General features: G+C 38.9%; 1 protein-coding gene across 15 annotated transcripts in view; it reads right to left on the minus strand.

Moving 5' to 3' along the window:
* The window catches only part of CELF2 (CUGBP Elav-like family member 2), a 508,245-nt gene that overhangs the window by 69,595 nt on the left and 412,965 nt on the right, over positions 1–25,685 (minus strand). For all 15 annotated transcript variants that reach the window (XM_073652418.1, XM_073652417.1, XM_073652432.1 and 12 more), the window contains exon 6: positions 11,379–11,458. In XM_073652418.1, the coding sequence (XP_073508519.1) occupies positions 11,379–11,458 (80 nt within the window). The remainder of the gene's footprint in view (positions 1–11,378; positions 11,459–25,685) is intronic.

Raw genomic sequence — 25,685 nt, forward strand, 5'->3', positions numbered from 1 at the left:
AGCTATGTCCAGCAGTGACAAAGACAATGAAATGAGAGGTAGTCGAGCATGCACCCTACCTTCACCCTGTGTGTCTCAGTGGTCAGGCCCCACCAATCTAAAAGTTATCATTAGAGATGATCAAACTGATTCTTAGCAAATTGAATTAGATATAAATGTCCTCCAAAATTTGGATTTTATAGAATACAAATATTTGGGGATTCGATTTGTGCAAATCCAGCAAAATGACAGCTAAATGGTTTTTATTTTGCTGGATTCGATGAACGGGGAAGGGGTAAACCCTCAATAAATTCTTATACTCATCTTTCTTTGGCCCTCCCCTTATATATCCAGCTGAAGCTGTTCATCTTCCTTCATCCAATAGGCTCCTCTCTCTTCTTCTCTGGTCTGGTCTTCTGAGTTTGTGGCCACTTAGTAAGCCTTGTGCCGTCAAGTCAATAACGTGTGTTATATCCCATGAGGCCACTTGGGGTACAACACATGTTGCACCAAGTGGGGGATAATCAGCAGCAGGGCCCACTGGAAGACCAGACGAGAAGACCAGACTGGAGAAGATAGAAGAAGAGCATCAGCAGGACAGGAATGCAAAGGAGATGAAATTCTAAGAGTTTATCATTTTTTTTATTTCTACCAAGCAATTTTGATTTATACTGTAACCTAATGTTTCCCCATAGTGGTGAATGTTGATCTGCTCTATTGATCAAGCTAGATATCTCACACTGTGAGATTCATAAGGTATATTATATAACTGTATTAAATGTGCAAATTAATTTTACATTTCAATGGTAAAGTGTCATTTTATGTAAAAAGTATTTGCAATTGTACATGTATAGATGCCGTCTAAAAAACACAATAAAAAGAGTAAATGGAAAAGTTGAACATGGCTTCTTGCCTTTTTTCTAATAACATAATAGTCTTAAGTAATACAAGGTCTGGATAGTTCCCTTTTTATTTTATTAGTGTACTTTTCTCTTTTTATGTCAGTTGCTTAGAGACAGTTTTATGCCTGGAAGACAAGCTCGGTGTTTTCTAAACTGGAAATACAGGCTGAAATCACGATTCTTCTAGCCAAGCATAAGGGCTATGAGAGCGTGCATCCAACCACACAATATACATTCTCTGAAGAGAAAGAGGGTGAAGTGAAGGCAATGGAAATGTCTTCAAGTGATTAGCATTGAAGAATGGCATCAGTATATAGCTTGGCAGTATGTCAATTGCACAGGACATTTTCTTACATCTGTGACTTAAATGAGCTCATACCTGAAACCTGAAAGCAGTGTCCTTAAAATGTTTAAAAAATGATGTTCTCTAGATTTGTGAATTTTGTGATAATTGTGGATTGTGCATTATTGCAATCTATTATGTTATTGTAGATCTAATTTACTGTAAATAAATTATGAGATTTAAGCTTCCTAATGGGTATGATATTGATCAAAATATACTTTACTACAGACCATTTATTTGCACTAGTGGGTCAGTTTCTAACTTACAGAGGGCGTAACAATCATATGTACAGTACAGACCAAAAATTTGGACACACCTTCTCATTTAAAGATTTTTCTGTATTTTTATGACTATGAAAATTGTACATTCGCACTGAAGGCATCAAAACTATGAATTAACACATGTGGAATTATATACTTAACAAAAAAGTGTGAAACAACTGAAAATATGTCTTATATTCTAGGTTCTTCAAAGTAGCCACTTTTTGCTTTGATGACTGTTTTGCACACTCTTGGCATTCTCTTGATGAGCTTCAAGAGGTAGTCACCGGAAATGGTTTTCACTTCACAGGTGTGCCCTGTCAGGTTTAATAAGTGGGATTTCTTGCCTTATAAATGGGGTTGGGACCATCAGTTATGTTGTGCAGAAGTCTGGTGGATACACAGCTGATAGTCCTACTGAATAGACTGTTAGAATTTGTATTATGGCAAGAAAAAAGCAGCTAGGTAAAGAAAAACGAGTGGCCATCATTACTTTAAGAAATGAAGGTCAGTCAGTCCGAAAAATTGGGAAAACTTTGAAAGTGTCCCCAAGTGCAGTTGCAAAAACCATCAAGCGCTACAAAGAAACTGGCTCACATGAGGACCGCCCCAGGAAAGGAAGACCAAGAGTCACCTCTGCTTCTGAAGATAAGTTTATCCGAGTCACCAGCTTCAGAAATCGCAGGTCAACAGCAGCTCAGATTAGAGACCAGGTCAATGCCACACAGAGTTCTAGCAGCAGACACATCTCTTCAACAACTGTTAAGAGGAGACTTTGTGCAGCAGGCCTTCATGGTAAAATAGCTGCTAGGAAACCACTGCTAAAGACAGGCAACAAGCAGAAGAGACTTGTTTGGGCTAAAGAACACGAGGAATGGACATTAGACCAGTGGAAATCTGTGCTTTGGTCTGATGAGTCCAAATTTGAGATCTTTGCTTCCAACCACCATGTCTTTGTGCGACGCAGAAAAGGTGAAGGGATGGACTGTACATGCCTGGTTCCCACTGTGAAGCATGGAGGAGGAGGTGTGATGGTGTGGGGGTGCTTTGCTGGTGACACTGTTGGGGATTTATTCAAAATTGAAGGCATACTGAACCAGCATGGCTACCACAGCATCTTGCAGCGGCATGCTATTCCATCCGGTTTGCGTTTAGTTGGACCATCATTTATTTTTCAACAGGACAATGACCTCAAACACACCTCCAGGCTGTGTAAGTGCTATTTGACCAAGAAGGAGAGTGATGGGGTGCTACGCCAGATGACCTGGCCTCCACAGTCACCAGACCTGAACCCAATCGAGATGGTTTGGGGTGAGCTTGACCGCAGAGTGAAGGCAAAAGGCTAACAAGTGCTAAGCATCTCTGGGAACTCCTTCAAGATTGTTGGAAGACCATTTCTGGTGACTACCTCTTGAAGCTCATCAAGAGAATGCCAAGAGTGTGCAAAGCAGTCATCAAAGCAAAAGGTGGTTACTTTGAAGAACCTAGAATATAAGACATATTTTCAGTTGTTTCACACTTTTTTGCTAAGTATATAATTCCACATGTGTTAACTCATAGTTTTGATGCCTTCAGTGTGAATGTACAATTTTCATAGTCATGAAAATACAGAAAAATCTTTAAATGAGAAGGTTTGTCCAAACTTTTGGTCTGTACTGTATATTCTTTACCTAGTGTAAATGCAACTGTTCTTCTGAATCTGGCATCTTTTTATTCTTTCTTCCGGTGCCTCTCTGTTCCTTAGAAATGTCTCCCTCTTCTCTGTGTAGAAATGGACAACATCCTCAAAAACTCCAAAATAGAAGAGTTGAGGACCATGCCAAGTTGGCTAAAATGACTACATTTATATACAGAGAAGAAAAGAAGAGGAGGCCATGTCTAAGGAATGTAGATATCCAAGAATAAAAGAAAAAGAACACAGGATTCAGAAGAACAAAAATGACATATTTATTCTAAGTGACAGGACCTAAGCGCAATATGACATACATATCCATCATGGGCACATGTTGCTTTATGGTCTATGTATTGGTGTGGTTAGCCACAGTAGCTCAACTAATATACACAGCCAGGCTCTATCTGTAATTGCTAAGATCAACATTCTCAAGGATCCTGGCAGTTTAACACCTCATATGCCACTCCCAATAGTGTATGTAATGGTGTCTAAGTATATTAAAATATTTACCGATCACTATCTTTTCCAATTTCCATCGCTGCTCCGGTTCTCTTCTGGACCACTTTGACCCCTTTGCAGCTTTGCCGACGCACACAGCGTCTAGAGTGTGGAGCATTAGGTCCTTTACCAGCATGTAAAAGTTTGAGTACCCCTTGTCAAAATTACTGTTATTATGAACAGTTGAGCAAGTTAAAGGTGAAATGATCTCTAAAAGGATTAAAGTTAAAGATGACGCATTTTCTTTGTATTTTAGACAATAAAAAATATATGTTATAATTTTTTTACATTTTACATTTTAAAAATTACAAAAAGGATAATGGGCCGATGCAAAAGTTTAGTCACCTTTGGAGATTTGTGTGGTGCTCAGAAAACTTTGACCAAGGTTTCAGACGTTAATTAGCCTGTTAGGGTTATGGCTTGTTCACTATCATCATTAAGAAAAGGTCAGGTGATGCAAATTTCCCAGCATTATAAAAACCCAGTCTCCTCTAACCTTGTGCCAAAAAACAGCAGCCATAGGATCTTCTAAGCAGCTGCTTAGAAAATGAAAATGGTGGAGGCCCACAAAGCAAGAGAAGGTTATAATAAGATAGCAAAGCATTTTCAAGTTGCCCTTTCCTCACATCGAAATTTAATTAAGAAATGGCAGTTAACAGGAACAGTGGAGGTCAAGATAAGGTCTGGAAGACAATGCAAAATTTCAGTGAGAGCTTCTCATAGGATTGCTGAAGAGGCAAAACAGAACCCTCACTTGACTGCTGAAGACCGTCAGAAAGATTTAGCAGACTCTGGAGTTGTGGTACATTGTTCTACTGTTCAATGCCACCTGCACAAATATGGCCTTCATGGAAGTGTGATCAGAAGAAAATCTCTCCTGTATCCTCACCATAAAATTCAGTGTCAGAAGTATGAAAAAAACATCTAAACAAGCTTGATGCATTTTGGAAACAAGTCCTGTGGACTGGAGAGGTCAAAATAGAACTCTTTGGCCACAATGATCAAAGGTATGTGTGGAGAAAAAAATGGCAAAGAATTTCGGGAAAAGAACATCTAACCAACCATTAAGCATGGGGGTGGATCAATCATGCTTTGGGATTAAGTTGCAGCCAATGGCACGGGGAACATTTCACAGGTAGAGGGAAGAATGGATTCAATGAAATTTCAACAAATTCTTGATGCAAACATAACACCATCTGTAAAATAGCGGAAGTTGAAAAAAGGATGACTTCTACAAATGGATAATGATCCTAAACACAAGTCAAAATCCACAATAGACTACCTCAAAAGGTGCAAGCTGAAGGTTTTACAATGGCCCTCACAGTCCCCTGATCTGAACATCAATGAAAATCTGTGGCTAGTTCTCAAAATAGCAGTGCATGCAAGATGACTCAGGAATCTCACAGAACTGGAAGAATTGTCCAAGGAAGAATGGATAAAAATCCCTCAAACAAGAATTGAAAGACTCTTGGCTGGCTGCAAAAAGTGTTTACAAGCTGTGATACTTGCAAAAGGGTGCTACTAGTTACTAACCATGCAGGGTGCGCAAACTTTTGCATCAGGCCATTTTCCTTTTTGTAATTTTAAAAATAAAAAAATTACAATATACATATATATTTTTGTCTAAAATACAAAGGAAATGTGTCATCTTTAACTTTAGGCCTTTTAGAGATCATTTCATCTTAAACTTGATTTGACTAAGGGTGCTCAAACTCTTGCATGCCACTGTAAGTCTATGAGATTCAGAACATGGATCCATAGACTTAGGTTAGAGTCAGGTGGCCGTGTACCTCGGGCGACAATCGCAATGCAATGCTCAGACTGGCTGTCAGCTATCCCAACCTCAGAGTGACAGCTGCATAGAAATACATGCTGTCATGCTCTTGTCGTGTTCACCGATGGCCAGTCTGAGCTTTGCCTTGCAATGATCCTCATCCAAGTTATCTGATGTCTGACTCTTCCCATAGGCCACGACCCCACTATCAGTATTCAGTCAGTATTTTTTCTCAGGAGTGGAAACCAAAACCAGGAGTGGGTGATAAATACAGAATTGGTGACTTGTTTCTATTATACCTTTTCTATGATTGTTCTTCACCTGGTTTTGGCTCCCACTCCTGAGAAAAAATACTGACCGAATACTGACCAAATACTGATAGCGTGACCTTATACTGAGAACGTGACTTCTGATCCACATATAAACCCTTGTATAATGTGGCTAATCAGATTTGACATCACATCGTCCAGAATAGGACCAGAGCAGCACTGGAAACTGGGAAAGACAGCAATCGGTGAGTATTTTAATACGCTTACACACCAGTACAAATATACATATGAGGAATTAAGAAATAAAAACTTTGATGAGAATACTTCTTTAAATGTCCAGAAAGATCATGTAGACTGCAGATAGAGCCTGTTGCTTTTTACTTTGACTTTGTTTTCATATTCTTGCTGTGGATAATGATCACCATTGTGGGAGTACAGAGCACTCTGCTTGCAAGAATTGCCCCATAATCATTTATTTTCTGGACTAATCAGATAAGTTTATGTTTCTTTGTGTCCCTGCTGAATAATCTGAGCACTTATTGGGAATGCATTGTGCTCATTGTTTTCAATGCTGAAATCACAATGGGACTTGGCTATCCTTTTTAGCTCAGGCTCCACAGTGAAAGAACGTCCATCACATATAGGAAAATGTGTAATAGTGCATATGACAAGGGAACATATCCTTAATTTTTTTGGTAAATCTTTGCTGTATACGATGCTCTCCTTGTTACTCAAACATACAAATTGAACATTTCTTGCTAAGGTCACTTTGTATTCTACAGCCGTGAAGGCAGGATGCTGGAAGAAAAAATTGTGAACACAAGTTGAAGATTTTCAACCAAAGTTCAAAAGTGCTGCTCGCAAAAAGAAGATAAATTTACGATGCCAATCTCATTACATCTGAAAAACGGAAAACAATTAAATTATGACATTTTTCATGCACTATGCTTTTCATCTCTCATTTAACAAAGCCACAGATTAATGGGTCACAACATGATGCCATAATGATGATCTAGTACCCAACATGCTCTGGGAGAGACTAGCATTGCAAACAGACAGACACAAAAAAAGAAGAAAGGAAGAAAAGAAATGCAAGTATTTTGACAGGTTTTGATTTCAAAACACTGCACATAACATCACAATGTCATAACCAAGAAAATTATTGTACACAAATTACAATATACAGAACACAGTATACATGCATGCTGAAATCAACTAGTAACATAAGCTGCAATATTACTGTTTTTTGTGCAAAATTCTGAAAAACCATGACAAAATCACAGACTAAATAGATTGTCTTTGATGTGTATGTAGGAGATATTCTAATCGTATTAGTGTTACGCTTTTCTGACCCCAATATGACTAATTTCCCTTTTGCCACTAGAGGGCAGTGAATGTAAGTGTAGTAATTATGAGGGTTGTAGTTAGACTACAGTATTTCATTCTAATGATTAATTATAATTAATTATAATTAATTATCTATTTATTCATTTTCAGCTTGAAGCATCTAGATTTTTCTGGTGTATGGGGGGATAATTGACAGTACAATGTTCTCTGTGTTGTCTGCTTGGCTTCTAATAACTCCAATACCTCCTCACATCACACACAGCTGTATAGGAGGATCCAAGAAGGCTCTTTTGGAGAGAAAAGTAAAAGGAGCTCTGTATGTGACTCCGGCCCATCGCATATAGAATAGGAGGTCCTGTGCTCGTGGCTAGTGCAAATATAGCACCAATCAGTTGACGAACAAGCAAAATGCTTGCTTGACAGCTACTTGGATTCTTTATGTGGGCCCTAAAATTACTGTTGGAAGGAACACATCTCCTTGTGTACAAAGGGGATGTGCGGCCCACTAGATGCTTATGGTATGGAGACTGAATGACTGTATTAAAGAGAATCAGTCACCAGGTTTTTGTCACCTAAACTGAAGGCATCATAATGTAGAGATAGAGACCCTGATTTCAGTGATATGTCACTTGCTGGGCTGCAGTTTTGATAATATCATTGTTTTATCAGCAGGAGATTATCGCTAGAGGACTAGTAAATCTGCTGCCAGGTAGTCAAGCATATTCATGAGCTCTGTATAACCCTGCCCCCACTACTGATTGGCAGCTTTCTGCCTATTCACAGTGTACATAGAAAGCTGTCAATCAGGGGTGTGGGCAGGGTTATACTGAGCTCAGCATTCAGAGAACTGCTAGATCTACATACAATAAAACAATGATTTTATCAAAATGGCAGCAAGCAGCTCAGTAAGTGATACACTGCTGGAATTAGGGTTGCTACCTCTACATTATGCTGCTTTATGATGGGGTAGCAAAAATCTGGTGATAGATTCCCTTGGACAATCGTTCAGGCTCTAAACAGTCTCCAATTGTCTATCGGCACTCATTATGGGTAGAAATCTGCAAGTGTAAACACACTTTTAGGTGGCACTATTGGCACTACCTCCATGGGTCTACTGATCCGAACTTAACAGTGTCATACATGACTATGAAGCCGTCGAGTTCTGGTCAGGAGATCCACAGCCTGTACTCGGACCGTGACACACAGCTTTGTGAATACGGCTTGAGACATAAGGGACCTGTGCAGAAATGTGTTCTTGAATGTGCTTGGAGAATGAGCAGCCACACTATAATTATAATATGTGATGCTACAACCATGCAGGGATTTCACTGCCAATTTTTCATTTTGAATCACCTATATATTTTCCATAATATTTCATATTTTTACATAGTAACCAGCGGATTTTTTATTTTATAATCTTCTTTGTGATCATTGAAAGCAGCGCGCTTCTCCAAATCTGAGCGTGGCAATGGATCTGTCAAAGCATAACTGAATTCCTAGAAAGTGTGATTGATCACGGGTGCTTGTATTACTAGATATGGCCTGTGTAGGTTTCATAGATACATCACTGCAGTAAGGTTTGATTTTCTACCTTTGTGTATTTTGTTCTTTCACAGCGTACAAGCAGGATTCATCGGAAATGCATCTATAAGAGAATCAGCATTGTGTACAAGGTGGCACCATCATGCCAGAAAATGATCAGCGTAATCTGTCTCACGCTTCACAGGCTTTGCTATATTTTTAGCTCTTACCATCTAAGATTCTTCCTCTGCTGAAGAAGTTAAAAAGATGCCTTAGCTTAGACAACTTAAATATCACTTTGATAAAGTGGGAACCAATTTTCTGTGTAGGATTTCAAAGATATAATTGCACGGCCGCAGCGGGCCAAGCTGTAATTTTAGAAGTCAGTGCTCTGTTTCACAACGAACCTTTCTTTTTAATGTTTGGGATAATTGCACCACAAGCACAGGTGGCATTGTAGCAATGCGGCACGGCATTTGTAGGCATTTCTTCATTGGGATTTAAATGAACACAATATTTCAGATTTCTCGAGGCCGATATGACATGCTCCAGAAACAAAGGACATTTAGATAAATGACAAACATGAATCGGATTTATCCTGGGGCCTTGTAGTTTTATTTTACTTTTCAGGCAAATAAATTGTGTAGAGCGCAACTTCTGCTCTAGTATATTATTGCCTCGTGATTTCTACCTCTCATTTTATCTTTATTTCGGAGGCTCATTTCATTTCATTGCTATTCACACGGGTTCTTTCATTCAGCACTTAAATGTATATAGTGTTAATGCTAAGACAACAGCTATTCTGGCTGGAAATAAAAGCGTGCAGCCTAAAATATAGAGGCTGACATGTCCTGTGACCACAAGTGAAAGACTAGGTGTCACTGGTGATTTAGAATCGGAAGCTCTCCTGAGAAGATGCCTGCTGGCTGTTGATTTAGGTCTGTTGAACCATGGAGACCTTAAGACTGGTAATTGCAGGGTTATTTGACATAGAGCAGTGATATTAATCAGCCATATTGTCTTTTCAAGACACATTTATGAGAAATAAAAGAGATCGCTATGCTACTGGTGGTTTGGCCATGGAGATTAAGGATAATATATGACGCTGAGCACCATGTCACGCATTACCTGGCTTTCTGAATGGCTTTATGTCAGTGGACACAGCTTCTTTTAAGTGGGTAATGCAGTTCCTTCTGGTGAAGGCCTTTATAGAAAGTATGGCCTTTACATTAGTATGCCACTTTGTGCTCTGAGTCTATATTACTATTATCTCCTGGGCATCTAGTAAATGCCATAATAAAGCCATACTAGATTAATCAGTTCTACATACTAAAGGCCTCCATAAATGACAATTAGAAGGCTCCTTCTCCCTGGCACAAGGCACACTGCCCGGCCCTGTAAGACATCACATCTTCTGCTCATCAATAAGCACTTTAGAAGGTCATTTAAATGATCCTTCTATTACAGCTTTATTAGGCCAGGTGCACACTACCTATTTTCCGTCCGAGTGGGATCTGTCAAAACACTGGATCACACTTGGACCAATGTTATTCTATGGGGCCGCACACATGTCCAATTGCAGCCTGTCCAAGTTTGATCCGATTATCGAATCACTCTTGGTCATGCAAGTCAATGAGTTCGTGGAAACCATTGTACTGTATTAAGATGACATCTGAGTGAAGTCAGATTTCAGCACACTGACACAATAGAGAAGATGGAGAAATCTTGTTCTCCATCTTCTCCTCAATGTGTGCTCCGATTCTTGAATCAGATCACACTATGTTGACACTCTGATCAAACTCTGATCATGTCATTTGCATAATTGACCCGAATCTGTCGAATGAGAGAATCTACGGTTGTGTAACCCTAGTTTTTCCCCCAATAAGTTAAGCATTAGCAAATGCTCTAGTATTATTTTTCACTTTGGAAACTAAGGACCCAACATAAAAATAAAGCGATCTGTCCATTATTTTCCCAAGAATCTGATCTGTAGTAAGAGTGAGGCTAGGTACACACTGCGCTTGTGCCCACTGTCGAACGCATAGACTCAGGAGCTATGCACCCAAGAGTAGTCACGGTCAGGATGGAGGCTGAGGCATCCGTCCAGTATAGGAACCCATTATAAGAATATATATATACTACACTATTCCTCTGTATAGGAGAGAACAGTGTTATGTGCTTTCTTATACAGTAAAACAGACAATATGGAGACTGTACCTGCCAGATGTAGGCTGAAAGAACACAGGTTTAGCCTTTGTCTGGTGAACTTGGGCCCATGGGAATGTTACACTATAAGATGGGAAAAGTTCCCAATGTATAATATGGGCTCAGTGAACAGACGCAGTGTATACTTAGCCCTAGATATGTTTAAGTATTGCGTATATTCTGTTACTTAGACTCCAGTTCCCTACCTAGACAATCCGGGAGGTGCTAATTTATACTGTCATTACCTACATAAATGGGGCGTGAAAACTGAGTATAAGAACTGCTTCTTCTGCTTTAGACAACTATAATTCTGTTTCGCGAAGGATTAGTGTGCCAATAAAATCCAACCACTTTGTATCTGAAATGAATGTGCAGATGGGATGTGTTGTACCTGAATTAATGTAGAGTATGCAGTTCTAGGTGACCTGGCAGCCCGATCACTCGCAATGAAAAAGCGTCAATGGATGGTGTAATGAGTGTCAGAGAGAAATCTGGGGTCTTTACATCTGTGATTGTCATGTTAACAGTCTGAACAGGAGAGAATGACTTTCGTTTTTTACCCAATTATTTGCACAAAGAAAACAAAGAAAGGGCAGATGATACAGTACCTCCATGGTCTGAGACTGGTGCATGGCTTTGATTGCATTCTGTGCCATTGCCCTTGTAGAAAATGTAACAAACGCACAGCCTGTGGGGACAAGGGGACAGGGGGCAGGAAAGACAAAAAAAAACAACAAGACAAAAGGGTTGGACGCTTGTTAAACCAACACAATCTACGAGAACGGCCACAAGACGACACTGTTCTCTGTAGTACATAAAAGTAACAACTCCTGGAAATTTTTTTTAGTGGTTTGGTACTTACAGTGCTGACTTGCTAATCCGACCATAGAAGAAAGGAAAAAAAAACAAAACAAAAACAAAATGGGGAAGTGTTCTTTTCAGCCACAGGTGGACACACATATTTAGAGAGAAAGAGCTACAAATATTCAATCACTGATCATTTCATTTTCACATGATTGAAAGCGGCAAAATATATCATCATTTATAAAGGGATCAAGTTGTACTATGGGACTCACATAATACTGAGGATATACACTATGGCTATATATTAATATTTATGGTAGCATTGGTTAGGTCAGTAGGAATGTGATTTCCATACTTTATAATATCCAATATATTCTTCTTTCTATTCACACTGACAATCAAACTGATACAAAGTTGATAAAAATAGCTAAGAATGTCAATCCTGTGCTCTGTAATTCTGACCCTTTTGGAGAGAATTACAATCCTTAAGTGTGGATTGAGAACCAGTCGCCACCATTGCAACATATAGAAAACCTGTTATCATATCTGAAGCCCTAAAACCACTGTCATATTGTTAGACAGGATGCTAAAAGGTTGGTTTGTAAAGATGTCACTGTCTAAAATGTCACTTAAACCATAAAGGAAAAAATACATTTATAGGGTAAAATGAGCTGTCTGTTAATAGTCATGTGGGCGGTCCCTGTCCCTGGGAGTAGTCAAGCAGGTCTAGCTTGAAAACCAGTTTTAGAACCATCTGGAGCATTGCAGTGCATAGATAAAGGAGAAGCCAGCAGACCTCGCTTCATAACGCATGCCGCCGATGTCGTTGGGGTGCTTTGCTAGTCTGGACTGCATGACAAGTCCTAAGACGGGACTGCCCACATGACTTTTTACGTGTAGTGTGTACTACTTTAGAGACTGCCATATTTACAAACCAATTGTTTTCCTGTATAATGTTATGGCTGCTGTTTAGGGGTTTTATATATAACGACAGGTTCTCTTCAATGAGATGTAGGGTGAGAAAACATAAAAAGAAAAGGAACACACTGTAATACATTTTACAGCATAAATATATTGCAATTGTTATTGAAACATTGGTGTAAATTTTACAATCGACCTTCATTGCTGAAATGCATTCTAAAATATCATGATACACAATACAGGCTGTTTGTTGCAACACAAGTTATGCAATTTGACCAAACTATTAAAAAAAGGAATATGTCACCAGGAAAGGTTCCTTTAGTCTAGTAACTTTACAGATATCCCATCCCAGTGGTTTCAAGGAGAAGATGAACATGTATTGTTTAGCAATTAGCACTTTTTGGAGAGCCATTTATAGGTGCAAATATTCTCATTAGATCAGTTAGGAGGATCTGGTAAGTAATAGCACCAAATGAGGTAAACAAGATTTTTCTTTGTGGTTAAACATATAGATACATATACAACCTTTCTGTAATAAAATATCATCATTTAGTAGAAAAACTGCAAAAAAAAGTCAAACCTGGAAATTTTCAACAAAAAATATTTTACACTTTACAAAACAAAATTCTCCATTTACGTATAAATTAGTATAAAAATAGTTTTGAAATAAAGGCAAAAATACACCTGTAGAAATTCTTTAATAAATACCCCCTACTACCTAAAACAGTAAGCAGTTGTCTCTGTTTTCAATGCGGAGAATACAGACACAGTAAATGCCACCTGTAATCTGCTGATGGTGGCAAAGAAGGTAGTCGTGATGTATGTAAACTCTCCGCACCTGATCGAGCACTCATCTAGAGGGAAGAGTTGGAAATATCATTACAGTTTAATATCATAAATTCAATAATGTTGAGAAACAAAAAAAAACTTGTGGAAAAATGTTGTGAATTATGTCACAAACCACACTTGATCTACTTATTTCCAATTATTTCTTTTAAAAAATGGTGGAAATGTGGGTGGGGTTTAGTGGAGAATGATAGAATTTAATTTTCTTCATTAGGGATCAAGCATTTGTGAAACGTACGTCGGGTGTTTGGTAGGTGAGCCTAATTATGTCTACACCATTTGATGCACTATTTGAACCTTACGTGACTTAATCTCCTGGGAATTACTTTTTCTGGCACTTCAATCTGTATTATGTTATCACTTTATATGCTTGAAGTAACAATTCTTATGCACCATTGTATAATATACATATATACTGCTCAAAAAAATAAAGGGACCACTCAAATAACACATCCTAGATCTGAATGAATGAAATATTCTCATTGAATACTTTGTTCTGTAGAAAGTTGAATGTGCTGACAACAAAATCACACAAAAATCATCAATGGAAATCAAATTTATTAACCTACGGAGGCCAGGATTTGGAGTCACCCCCAAAATTAAAGTGGAAAAACACACTACAGGTTGATCCAACTTTGATGTAATGTCCTTAAAACATTTCAAAATGAGGTTCAGTATTGTGTCTGGCCTCCACGTGCCTGTATGACCTCCCTACAACGCCTGGGCATGCTCCTGATGAGGTTGCGGATGGTCTCCTGTGGGTTCTCCTGCCAGACCTGGACTAAAGCATCCGCCAACTCCTGGACAGTCTGTGGTGCAACGTGACGTTGGTGGATGGAGCGAGACATGATGTCCCGGATATGCTCAATCGGATTCAAGTCTGGGGAACGGGCGGGCCAGTCCATAGCTTCAATGCCTGCATCTTGCAGGAACTGCTGACACACTGCAGCCACATGAGGTCTGGCATTGTCCTGCATTAGGAGGAACCCAGGGCCAGCCGCACCAGCATATGGTCTCACAAGGGGTCTGAGGATCTCATCTCGGTACCTAATGGCAGTCAGGCTACCTCTGGCGAGCACATGGAGGACTGTGGGGCCCTCCAAAGAAATGCCACCCCACACCATTACTGACCCACTGCCAAACCGGTCATGCTGAAGGATGTTGCAGGCAGCAGATCGCTCTCCATGGTGTCTCCAGACTCTGTCACATTTGTCACATGTGCTCAGTGTGAACCTGCTTTCATCTGTGAAGAGCACAGGGCGTCAGTGGCAACTTTGCCAATCCTGGTGTTCTGTGGCAAATGCCAAGCGTCCTGCACGGTGTTGGGCTGTGAGCACAACCCCCATCTGTGGACATCGGGCCCTCATACCACCCTCATGGAGTTGGTTTCTAACCGTTTGTGCAGACACATCATTAATTGTGGCCTGCTGGAGGTCATTTTGCAGGGCTCTGGCAGTGCTCCTCCTGTTCCTCCTTGCGCAAAGGCAGAGGTAGCGGTCCTGCTGCTGGGTTGTTCCCCTCCTACGGCCCCCTCCACATCTCCTGGTGTACTGGCCTGTCTCCTGGTAGCGCCTCCAGCCTCTGGACACTGTGCTGACAGACACAGCAAACCTTCTTGCCACAGCTCGCATTGATGTGCCATCTTGGATCAGCTGCACTACTTGAGCAACTTCTGTGGGTTGTAGAGTCCGTCTCATGCTACCACGAGTGTGAAACCACAACCAACATTCAAAAGTGACCAGAACATCTGGTACTGAGATGTGGTCTGTGGTCCCCACCTGCAGAACCACTCCTTTATTGAGGGTGTCTTGATAAGTGTCAATAATTTCCATCTATTGTTTATGCCATTTGCACATCAGCATGTGAAATTGATTGTTAATCAGTGTTGCTTCCTAAGTGGACAGTTTGATTTCACAGAAGTTTGATTTGCTTGGAGTTATATTTTGTTGTTTAAGTGTTCCCTTTATTTTTTTGAGCAGTGTACTATGCACATAAACCTCTTGAGTACATTGTTTTCTAAAGTGATTGCATAGTGATCGGCACCTCTTTACCTTGGAGGTTTCCCTTTTGGCTCATCCTCCAATATATCTATATGTTTGTTATGCAGGATATATACATGTTTTTTAATCTATTCAATGAAAACTATTTTTAGTGTTTATTAGCACATATTTTGATTGTTTTGGGTTTTTTACTATATATTGCATCACGGGGATGCAAAACGTGAAAATGAATTATAAAAGTGCAGAATAATTCAAAGTGGAAACATTCTGTTTGTTCATCATCATTAACTTGGCGTAATGTAATATTTATAAAGGTTTAATATTCAGAACGTGACGCCAAGCCAGTTACCCAGCATGATGGCTATATTAACATTATTTTATGTTAAAAAGCAACTGGGTGGTCATCTTAAATAATGCAAATCTCTTGTGCTTTTCAGAAACCTTTCCAATAGATACGTGCAGTGAGATTTTAAGATAACGAAAGATGAAGAAGAAGTCGCACGGATAATGAACTTCGTATTTATTTATACATTTTATATCAGCGTTCATTGACTTCTGTTCTTGTTTGTATGTACACCTTCAAATGAAGGGTTGTGACACCTAGAATACATAATCCCTTATTACTACTCATGCCAGTACTGGCTACCGTGCGGGTCAAATGCAGCACTTTCAAGGCTCATTGCCCCCTTAACTAATAAAAACACTGCCTTTTGAAATTTCCATTTTATTCATCGAGCACCCTTGGGTATCTTGAAGAAAAAGACTGTGAAATTAATGTAGATTCTGGCTGATTTTGTAATAATACTATTGCTCACTAAAAGCTTTGCCAGAGCAACACAGACATGTTTGACTCTTGCTCTCTAATGACTTTAAAAGTGCATTGATTTTCAGCTTCTTTAGCCTTGCACAGTTTGAACTTGGGTTTCAGAGAATAATTTAGTGTTCCACTCAATTTGCTCAAAACATTATTATTACTACTTAAAAGATTTCCAAATGAAGCAAATCTAAACACTGAGTGGTTCCAGCATATTGTCATTTCGAAGCTAATGCACAAAATCCTGTTCTTGGCATTACACGATTATCAGCTGCCCCAGTGGCCAGTAAAGACAATGAAACAATTATTTATTTATTTCCTTGATGTTCCAACGACTAACGGATTCATAGGAAGGGCCAAATCAATTAGCTGGCTAAAAGAATAAAGTAATATATAAAATGCATGGTTAATTTAGCTTCTCCACATCCTCTGTATCCAGATGATGATACGAAATCACAAATTTTGTGAAAAAAGAAAGGGCCATAAATAAATAAATTAAGGCTGTGTTCACACTTGTGTTGGAGGCACTGTTGCGAATCTCCATCACAGATATCATTACATCTCACGGTAAAATGTGTTGTAGTATGCAACCCTGCTTTATGATGGACACCTTGGCAGAACCCAATTGACCACATGACAGGTCACTGGGGTGCAATGGGCAGTGCTGGAGCACATAGGGTGATGGATCCATTGAATCTTTATTCTGCTTCTATGGTCTAATGAGGGAATAGACACATGAGACCCATCAAAGTTTTCACGCCAAAATTTGGTGACATTTCGAGCAGTTTAGAAGAAGAAAGACTGGCACACTGTCCTTTTGAGAGAATTGTGTGCTTGAGGTAAGGACTCGTGGTCCAGACTTATTGAGGTTGGAACCTCAGCACCACAAAAGAAAATTAAATGAGGGTGGGTATTGTGGGTATTGTTGTAGTGTAAATTTATTTTGATCCGGCAAGGAGACAAAAACAGATCTTGCTCAACATTTCGACCTGGAACGGTCTTTGTCAAGGACATATGAAGTACGTGAAATGACAAAATAGATACATATTATACAGTGTTTCAGATGGTATATACAAATGTATACAATGAAAATGTACAAAAATTATACAAAAAAATATGCAAAAGTAATTACATGGATCAAATAGGGGGGGAAGGTCTGGGAGGGGAAGGGAACAATGAGCAAGAGGTCCTGTCAAGCCATGATGCCACCATTCATGTATATAGTGTTTTATCATCTCCATTAATGATATTATCAAAAAGGCTTCTGATTTTACATTGAAATTGTCATCTTGTGGAGATTGAAGCAGAAGATAACCTTGATACTCCAGCAAAAACAAAATAATCAATGCCCTTCACTGCATTTAAAGCATACAAAATAGAATTCTGTCCAATGACAGACCTACTTGTAGGATTGAGATAATGGGCACCTGTGGCACCCGACACTAGACATATTTAGTTTTATATTTTATAGAATTAATATTTTTATAACATAAAGATTAAAATTTTTGCACATTTATTTCATATCAGGTCAGCATTGCAGTGTATATTTCTTCAATGTTTTAGAGCATACATCTTTTATCTTCTATACTTTAAATTAATACATTGCTTTTTATTTTTTCTAAGGTGTTCTTTCAGATATGACATCTCATGGCTTGCTCTAGGCATATTATAGTGCATATGTTTTGTCAAGATTGTTCATTTAAAGGGCTATTCCCAGGATTGAAAATGATCCCTTAGGAGATAACTTGTTGATTGCGTAGAATCCAACTATTGGAATACTTAGTGATTCAAAAGCTAGGACTGTGGAACCAGTGGAATGGGTGTTCCGAGCATTGTACTTGGCTTTCTCCATTTGACAATGAATGGTGCGCATTTCTGCTCCACTAAAGAGGGTTTCATTGCTCCATTCTCTGGATCGGTAGTTATTGGTAAGTCCTCTGATCAATCAGCGATAATCCAATTCAATGGAATTCTGGGAATAACCAGACAGGCTTACTTTCTAGCCAAAAAGACCTTAGCTTTGGCTGGAGATTACTGGGTTTAACCAATCTCTGTAAAAGTAAGCTCTTTTTTTAAAAGGTCTTGTAATTTCCCCCCCAAAAATTGTCATTTTCAATGAATTGCTACAACCCAGTGCTTTGCTATGTGTAGATACAGAAAAAAAGCTGAGGAGACATACATGAGCTACCTTTCTCCTATCTCTGCCTACAGGCCAGAAATTCACAGTAATCACCAAAAGCATACGTACAATAGAGGCAATAATTCTGTCAGACCTTTTTGTATAATGTTTAATAAGTGGTGAGAACACGCAGAGGTCGTGCAATGTTTGCTAGAAAGAAAGTGGAGAATCTACTGCAATCATGAGAAAGGATGTTGGTAATGGGATCTCTTGTCCCAGGTGATAAGCAATGTGAAACTTGGAACTGCAAGGAGTCTTTGTTTTGTTTTTTGATATGGGTCTCTCATCTTTTATATACCCCAATGAGGACAACTATACAGAGAAAATAACTTTATCAATAATGATACCATTGCGAGCCCCAATATAACAGCGATGATAATGTCTAAAAGCACTGTGGAACATAACAGCGCTATACAAGTAAAATAAATAAATGCCATTTGTTAAATTTGCAGTCTATACACTGAATTACTACACCCACAGCACTGTCCTATTTTTCCATCATAATAATAACTTTTGAATGGCAACTATAAAGATTGCATCTTCCAGCCATAGCATACTGTGGACTTGTAAAAGGGTTGAAAATGAGTCCACCAACCTCTTACAAGTGTTAAGTATAATTGCTACTTAAACCCTGCTGTTATGTTCAGAACTTTCCAGGACTGTGAAACTCTATGGTGTTTGCTGTGGATTACCATTGATCCTGTTGCCTTACTACTGTCACAAATGTGTAATAAATTTAAGAAAGCTGCATATATAATGTGAGAGATTATTGATGTGTGAGCTGAAATATAATATGGGATAAATGTCCTACATAAAAGAATGACACCGAGTAGCAAAGTTGAGGTATGGAGCACTCAGGGTTGCCAACTTGACTTTTTATGTTTTTTGGACAGCTTATCAAAAAATCACTGTCAGACAATATTTTTTACGGACACATTGGAAAACCATAATAAATCATTATTATTATAAGTTATATACAGTAGGTCTACAGCCCATAATTCTGACGTGAACATATCAACTGCATTCACTGTAAACTGTAAAAAGATGATAATTACAGGCAAAATAATCCGTTTCAGTTTCTTCAGTTTCAAAAAAATCACGGACGACTTAAATTTTTTTTTACGGACAGGACAAAAAAGTGCTTTATTTTTACAGACTGTGCTGGAATTTCTGGATGTTGGCAACTCAGGGAGCACCTCTCATTAGGGGGATGAGTACTGTCTGTCCTTTAATTAGCTAATGCCCTTCGTCTCTTTCCACATGACTGGATTTATAGCTTCCTGATTTTCCTGCCAGTAGAGATCGGACACATGCACAACGGTCAGACACATGAACATGTAAAGGTCTCCAGCTTGAGCCGCCGGCCACTGTGTTTTGTCCCAATAGAAGACCAGCCCACCTCCATGACAGTACCATCACTCCTGTGAGAGGGCAAGGATTGCCACAACACAGGGGATCATAGAGGCTTATTCCTGTGAGTGAAGAGTGCCGAGAAGGCAAGGATTTTCCTCAACGGAGCAAAGCATAAAGGCGTCTTATTCTTGATTGTGGGGATTGAAGCAGAAGAGTAGTCTGAGTGCCGATGCCTGTATGTGAGGTGGAGTGACTCACTACATACAGATGGCGACTGGTGCCTGGGACAAGAAAAACTGTGTTTCAAGTACCAGTAAAATGTTGCAAGTGTCCGCTGTATGCCGACTGTCTACCTCTGTTTAAGCATGTTGCTCCATGTGAATTTCTGCAACCACCAAGCACATAGCCTCGTGTGAGAAAAGTTGTATCACTAGTGTACAGCTGCATTCCTTCCACCACTCTGTGACCAGAAGCAATTGTATTCATATCCTTATAGGTGTATACTAGCACAATATCGTTTATAACAGGGTCGCCCTGCCTCCCATCATGAGAAGGAAAGCAACTGTTTTACAGTCTTTCTATTTGTGTATTTTCATGACCTCCCCTTCCAGCCAGGAAATAAATCACTAAAGCATTCTGTGATTGAAGAAATATTTTAAAAACCATGTAGGTAAGTGTTATAAGCTAAATAAAGTATTTATTTGTCAGTTTAACAGATCGAGCAGGTGCTTTCATTTATCACAGGATATGGCACTTAAAGGTTCCATTTCGTAGCTTCTGATTTGAATGTGAAGATCATTATCTTACAGTGGTATATGCACAGACCGCATTCTTCACTAACATGGCACTTTGTTGCCAAGGAATCCTTTTAGTTACCTAATTTGATCTTATTATCCATGAGTGTGTTCCGTACTAGCAATTACTAAACAGAGGTTAAGAATGTATAAGAGGCATGTAAAATGTCAACAAAAATCAATAAGGCACAGTTTATGCATTTACCACAATTTTCAGCAGCCGCAGCAAGCCGGAGAGGCGTTATACAGAGATGTTGCAATTAGCTGTTCCAGATAAAAGTCAGTGTTAGCTGAACAATAAAGATGCTTTTTATGCCACAGAGAGAACAAGCAAGGTCTTTTAAAAGTGTACGTCTTTTTAATTTACAGATCAATCAGTATTCCTTTTAGCGTCAAATGAAATACATAGCGCCTCCCAAATTCTATTTGAAAATCTTGTAATTGCTTTTCAAGTAGGTCTGTCGTTGGACAGAATTCTGTTTTGTATGCTTTAAATGCGGTGAAGGGCATTGATTATTTTGTTTTTACTGGAGTATCAAAGTTATCTTCTGCTTCAATCTCCCTTAGATGACAATTTCAATGTAAAATCAGAAGCGTTTTTGATATTACCATTAGTGGAGATGGTAAAATGCTATATACATGAGTGGTAACATCATGGCTTGACAGGTCTAACTTGTTACAAACTGCTTAAAATGTCACCCAATTTTTGTGAATCGTTTCGCAACTTTTGAGTTCTTCAGTCCCAGCCTTTTGAAAAGTGGGTGGAGCATATTTAGAGGGGGCATGGTTGAAAAATTGAGCATAATTTAGGCCAAAAATGTAGTGTAAAGAATCACAGAAATGTACTTTAGTGCATTGTTTTGTGGTGGTGCACGGCAGCTAAAAAATGCACTAAATTGATTAAGTAGCTCACCACTCTTAAAGAATTTGGTGGATCTTACCCAAGTGTCATCCAGATTGATATATAAAATGTAAGTCTTGAAGAATCAGGACCTATGTGTATTATTTGATAGATCGCTCCTTTTAGCAAAATGACACATCATTTTTGTATCATTTTGGATAATAGGTGAGCAGACCTGTCCCCAAATTGTTCACTTACACAGAACTGCACAGTCTGAGGACAGCTGTTCTTAAATTCGGATGCCAAACCAGATGTCAATAAAACTAAAGGCCTCACAATCACTACTTTATTTCTATTATTCCATGATCTGACTACCTTCAAGAATAATATTCTCATATATTATTGATATTAGTGTCTCTTATTAATAGCTTGTTTTTCTTTTCCTTTAGAATCAAGATATTTCCAAGGTGAATCTCATTCTATTTATACTTGCAACGCTAAAACCCCACCCATTAAAAGTTGAATGGGGTATTTTTTGTAATTTTGGTGGACCAGCAAGTGTTGTATCAGTATTTATTTATTTCTTTACAAAGTGCATCCTATTCATTAATACAATATCTGCCGTGAAAATGAATATGGCGGCAAGACTGAGCTGCATAAGGCTTCTGTATCCTACATTGTAATATTGCCAGTATAATTAGAGAGTAGTCACGGTAGCAAGTTTATTTCACAAGTCATATCAAGCAATGGACTAATTGTTAGAACCCTCCTGTTTGTTTTTTCCAGTTTGTGTTTTGCGGTCACGTGACCATCTGCCTTTATATTCCAGCTCTGCCCTTTTGGTTGTGCTGGACTTCAGTGTTTGACTGTTTCTCTAGCCAGGTGCTTCTGTGCCTTTCTCTGTCAGTTTCGCTTGGTCCTTCTGGGACCTCTAGTACCTTTTGTCAGCTTGTATTTTTGTGTTCTGCAACTACTTCTCTGTTTAGGAGGTGTCCCATTTTTAGTCCCAAGTCCTTAGTTCTTTTAGGGACCCCTCACTTATGTAATAGGTCTTCGTTCAGACTAGCCGAGGACTAAGGTGGGTCTGTTCGCTAGGAACAGGCAGCTCGCTACATCGTAGGGATTCAGCTTAGTCTTACAGTAAGGACAGCCTTCCCCTTTCTTTCCTTAGTTCATGTTGCAGATCATAACACTAATTAGATGAACTTTTAAATGATGTAGCACATAAATGTGAAACCTGGACAATAAAAAAGCAAGACAGAAGAAGAATCAATGCCTTCGAAATGTGGTGCTGGAGAAGGATGTTATCAATACCATGGATGGCAAGAAGAACAAACAAATCAATTTTGGAACAAATCAAGCCAGGCATGTCACTTGAAGCAAGGATAATCAAGCTACGACTTGCCTACTTTGGACACATCATATGAAGAGAGCAATCACTGGAGAAGGACATCATGGTCGGAAGAATAGAAGGAACAAGGCGAAGAGGAAGACCAGCAACCCAATATAGGTGGTGAAGACCCTGGTGGACCTATCTAGGCTTGCACAAGATTGATCTTCCTACAGATCATTCATCCATCAAGTCGCCATGGCTCGAGATCAAGCCAAAGGCCATTAAAAAAAGAAATAAAAATACAACCATACAAACAGTTCTCCTTTTGGTAAAGTCAGAATATATTAATTTTCAAAAATGTGTCGTGAAAGAACTTCAAAACATAAATGAATCAAAATGACTTTGTATTTTCATTCTCCCTTATCTCTAGGCTATAATAATTTTCTAATACATATTTTTCCTGTTTCAGATAACTACCATAGGTAAATAATAGTGGTATTGTTTGTAAAGTTATATTCAAATGTGGACGGTTTGTTGCAGACACTTCTGTGACTGAAAGTGAGTTCCAATGTCAGACAAGCCGACTTTACTGCTCGTTATTTGCAGGTGCACCGTGAATAGTGTCATGGACCCAAATACACAGCAGTGTACAAATAATTCAACAGATATTTAATATTAGATGCTTGAGCCAGTGCAAGATTCTGCTGAAATATAGAACAACAGATTTTGTCACTTGTCATGTTCCCATCAGACATGTATCGTTATCAAGATATCTGCAATTGGAGGTAAGAAGGGATATCAGTAATGTGTGGTAGCATGCATGTGATATCCCATGTAGGATGTAAATAAGTGTCTCCTTGTTTCAGAAGTCTGTAGATAGTGCCAAGTTGGCGTAAGGAGACATATAGGCCATGAAATGCCCATCTGGGATTTTAAATATGCAAATAGCCTCATATCTTATGTGGCAAGGCTCATTGAAAATTCATTATTGACTTTTAGGATTGCTATATCCAATAAATGGCACAAGGGATCAAGTCCGCTTCCTCTCTGAAGAGGCAATTTTCCGGTTTTAGAATACACTGATTAAAGCATTAATTTTTGAGCTATCAATCACTATTTGTGTGCTGTTGATTGTAATGTACATTTAAAATCAGTACTTACTTGTGAGCGCATAGACTTTAGCAAGTCACATTCAGATGAATGGGACAATAAATTTGCTGCACTATTGCTCACTATCATCCAAACACTTGTCAATAGCTGGAATAAAAAGCTCAGCGCTTTGTGCATATCAGCCTGAAAGTCATACTGTTTCATGCAATTGTGCCAATAAACTGGCTTTAGTAGCAAGAATGAATTCAGAGTCAGTCCTTCTCAAAAATACAAGCTAGAGGAAGAATAATCTACCAGCCAAAAAAGTATCTAACAATGTAAGAGAAAACCCAAGAAAAAGATCTCTAAATTAGTGGCTGATCCTAAACAGATTGTACAGTGCAACTCATAAGAAAAATTTGCATAAAAAGGAATCCAAGGGTAATGTTTATACTTCAGAAGAGTGACATGTTAAGCATGTCAAGGTGAGGAGACTTTTAAGCCATAATGCTCCTCTGGAAAATAAGCAAAGTGTCTCATCAGAGAGGAAGAGAACTAGAACTCTAGTGCCACCTATAGGAAGTAGCAATCCTAAAAGTCAATATTGACTCTTCAAGGAGCCTTATCATATGACGTAGATAATAGCCAAAGTCACTCTCCAAAAGGAGAAACGTTTGCTGGCTCCCAGGCTGCAAGCAGAGTCAGCCTTACCTCTGCAGCATGTGAGACGTGGAGGGGGGGCTATGGCTGGTTGTATATAGCGATCTGGTCATCCTCAGGGTGGCATGAGCAGGCTGTAAAGCATAGAGCCTTCTCGTTCTGCATGCTTCTTAAACAGAGATATCCAGCCAGGCTGGGACTACAGGTTGGCAGGTAACCTAGACAATGAGCTATAACATTAAAAATCTCTCCGTTCTTCACAATGGAGAGTATTTGTATTCAGGGGTAAATTGCAAAGTTGTTTGTTTTTACAAACAGTTTGTAATTTTACCCATTTATAAATTTGTGACAAGCAACCCCTTTAATACTTTTACAAAATGCATGGAGCATTAATAACTGTATATTCAAAATCCTACCGAAGCTCCCAACACAAACCTCTGGGATGAAAGAGATATCAAGACTCACATTAAAGACCAAGGAAATGAGAAGATTACATATTTATAGGTGCTAACTCAGTGGTGAGTAAGGTCATGTTTTATGCCTGTGATAAGCATTAGAAATGGATAGCAAGCACTAAGCTTTGATAGGGTGTGATAATCAGTTTCAAGCTGTACTTAACAGTCACTCAGTACTCTATATATCCATAGAGAGATTTAATTAGAAATAAAGGTCATTATTGCATATATAACTCCGTATAAATGTCAACAGGATTAATAAATAATGCACGGAGTATGCAAAATATTTGGTTTGGCTTGTTTTGGTGATAAAACTGTAGCTAATACACGGGTTGTCTAATAAAACCTGTGCAATATCTATAGCATGAAAAGCATATTTGCGATATTATTTGTACGGTTTTATTTCTTGTATGCAAAACTGTAGGACAACTATTTCAAGGGTGAACACTTTTGCATTTAATTTTTAATAATGAAGTATCTTCGCAAATTGTCTTAATTAAAGACCTGTTTGAGTCTACAGCTCCTATTTAGAAGTGTCTGCGTTCAAGGTTATAGACTACAATAAGGTGATGATCCATTGCTCTTTCTCCTTCTCAGGACTTGTGCACGTGACCGTATTATCGGTCCGAGTGCGATCCGTCAAAGCGTCGGATCGCACTCGGACCAATGTTATTCTATAGGCCCGTGCACATGTCAGGTATTTTCTTTGGACAGAGTCTGTCTGAAGAAAAAATCACAGCATGCCCGAGAGTTTGATCTGATATTCAGATTCCACTTGTCCATGCAAGTCAATGATTCCGTAGAAAACATCGGACTGGACTCGGAT

Source organism: Phyllobates terribilis, unplaced genomic scaffold (genome assembly GCF_046119375.1).
Source record: "Phyllobates terribilis strain yellow unplaced genomic scaffold, ASM4611937v1 Scaffold_11__3_contigs__length_659146591, whole genome shotgun sequence".
Taxonomy (NCBI): Eukaryota; Metazoa; Chordata; class Amphibia; order Anura; family Dendrobatidae; genus Phyllobates; species Phyllobates terribilis.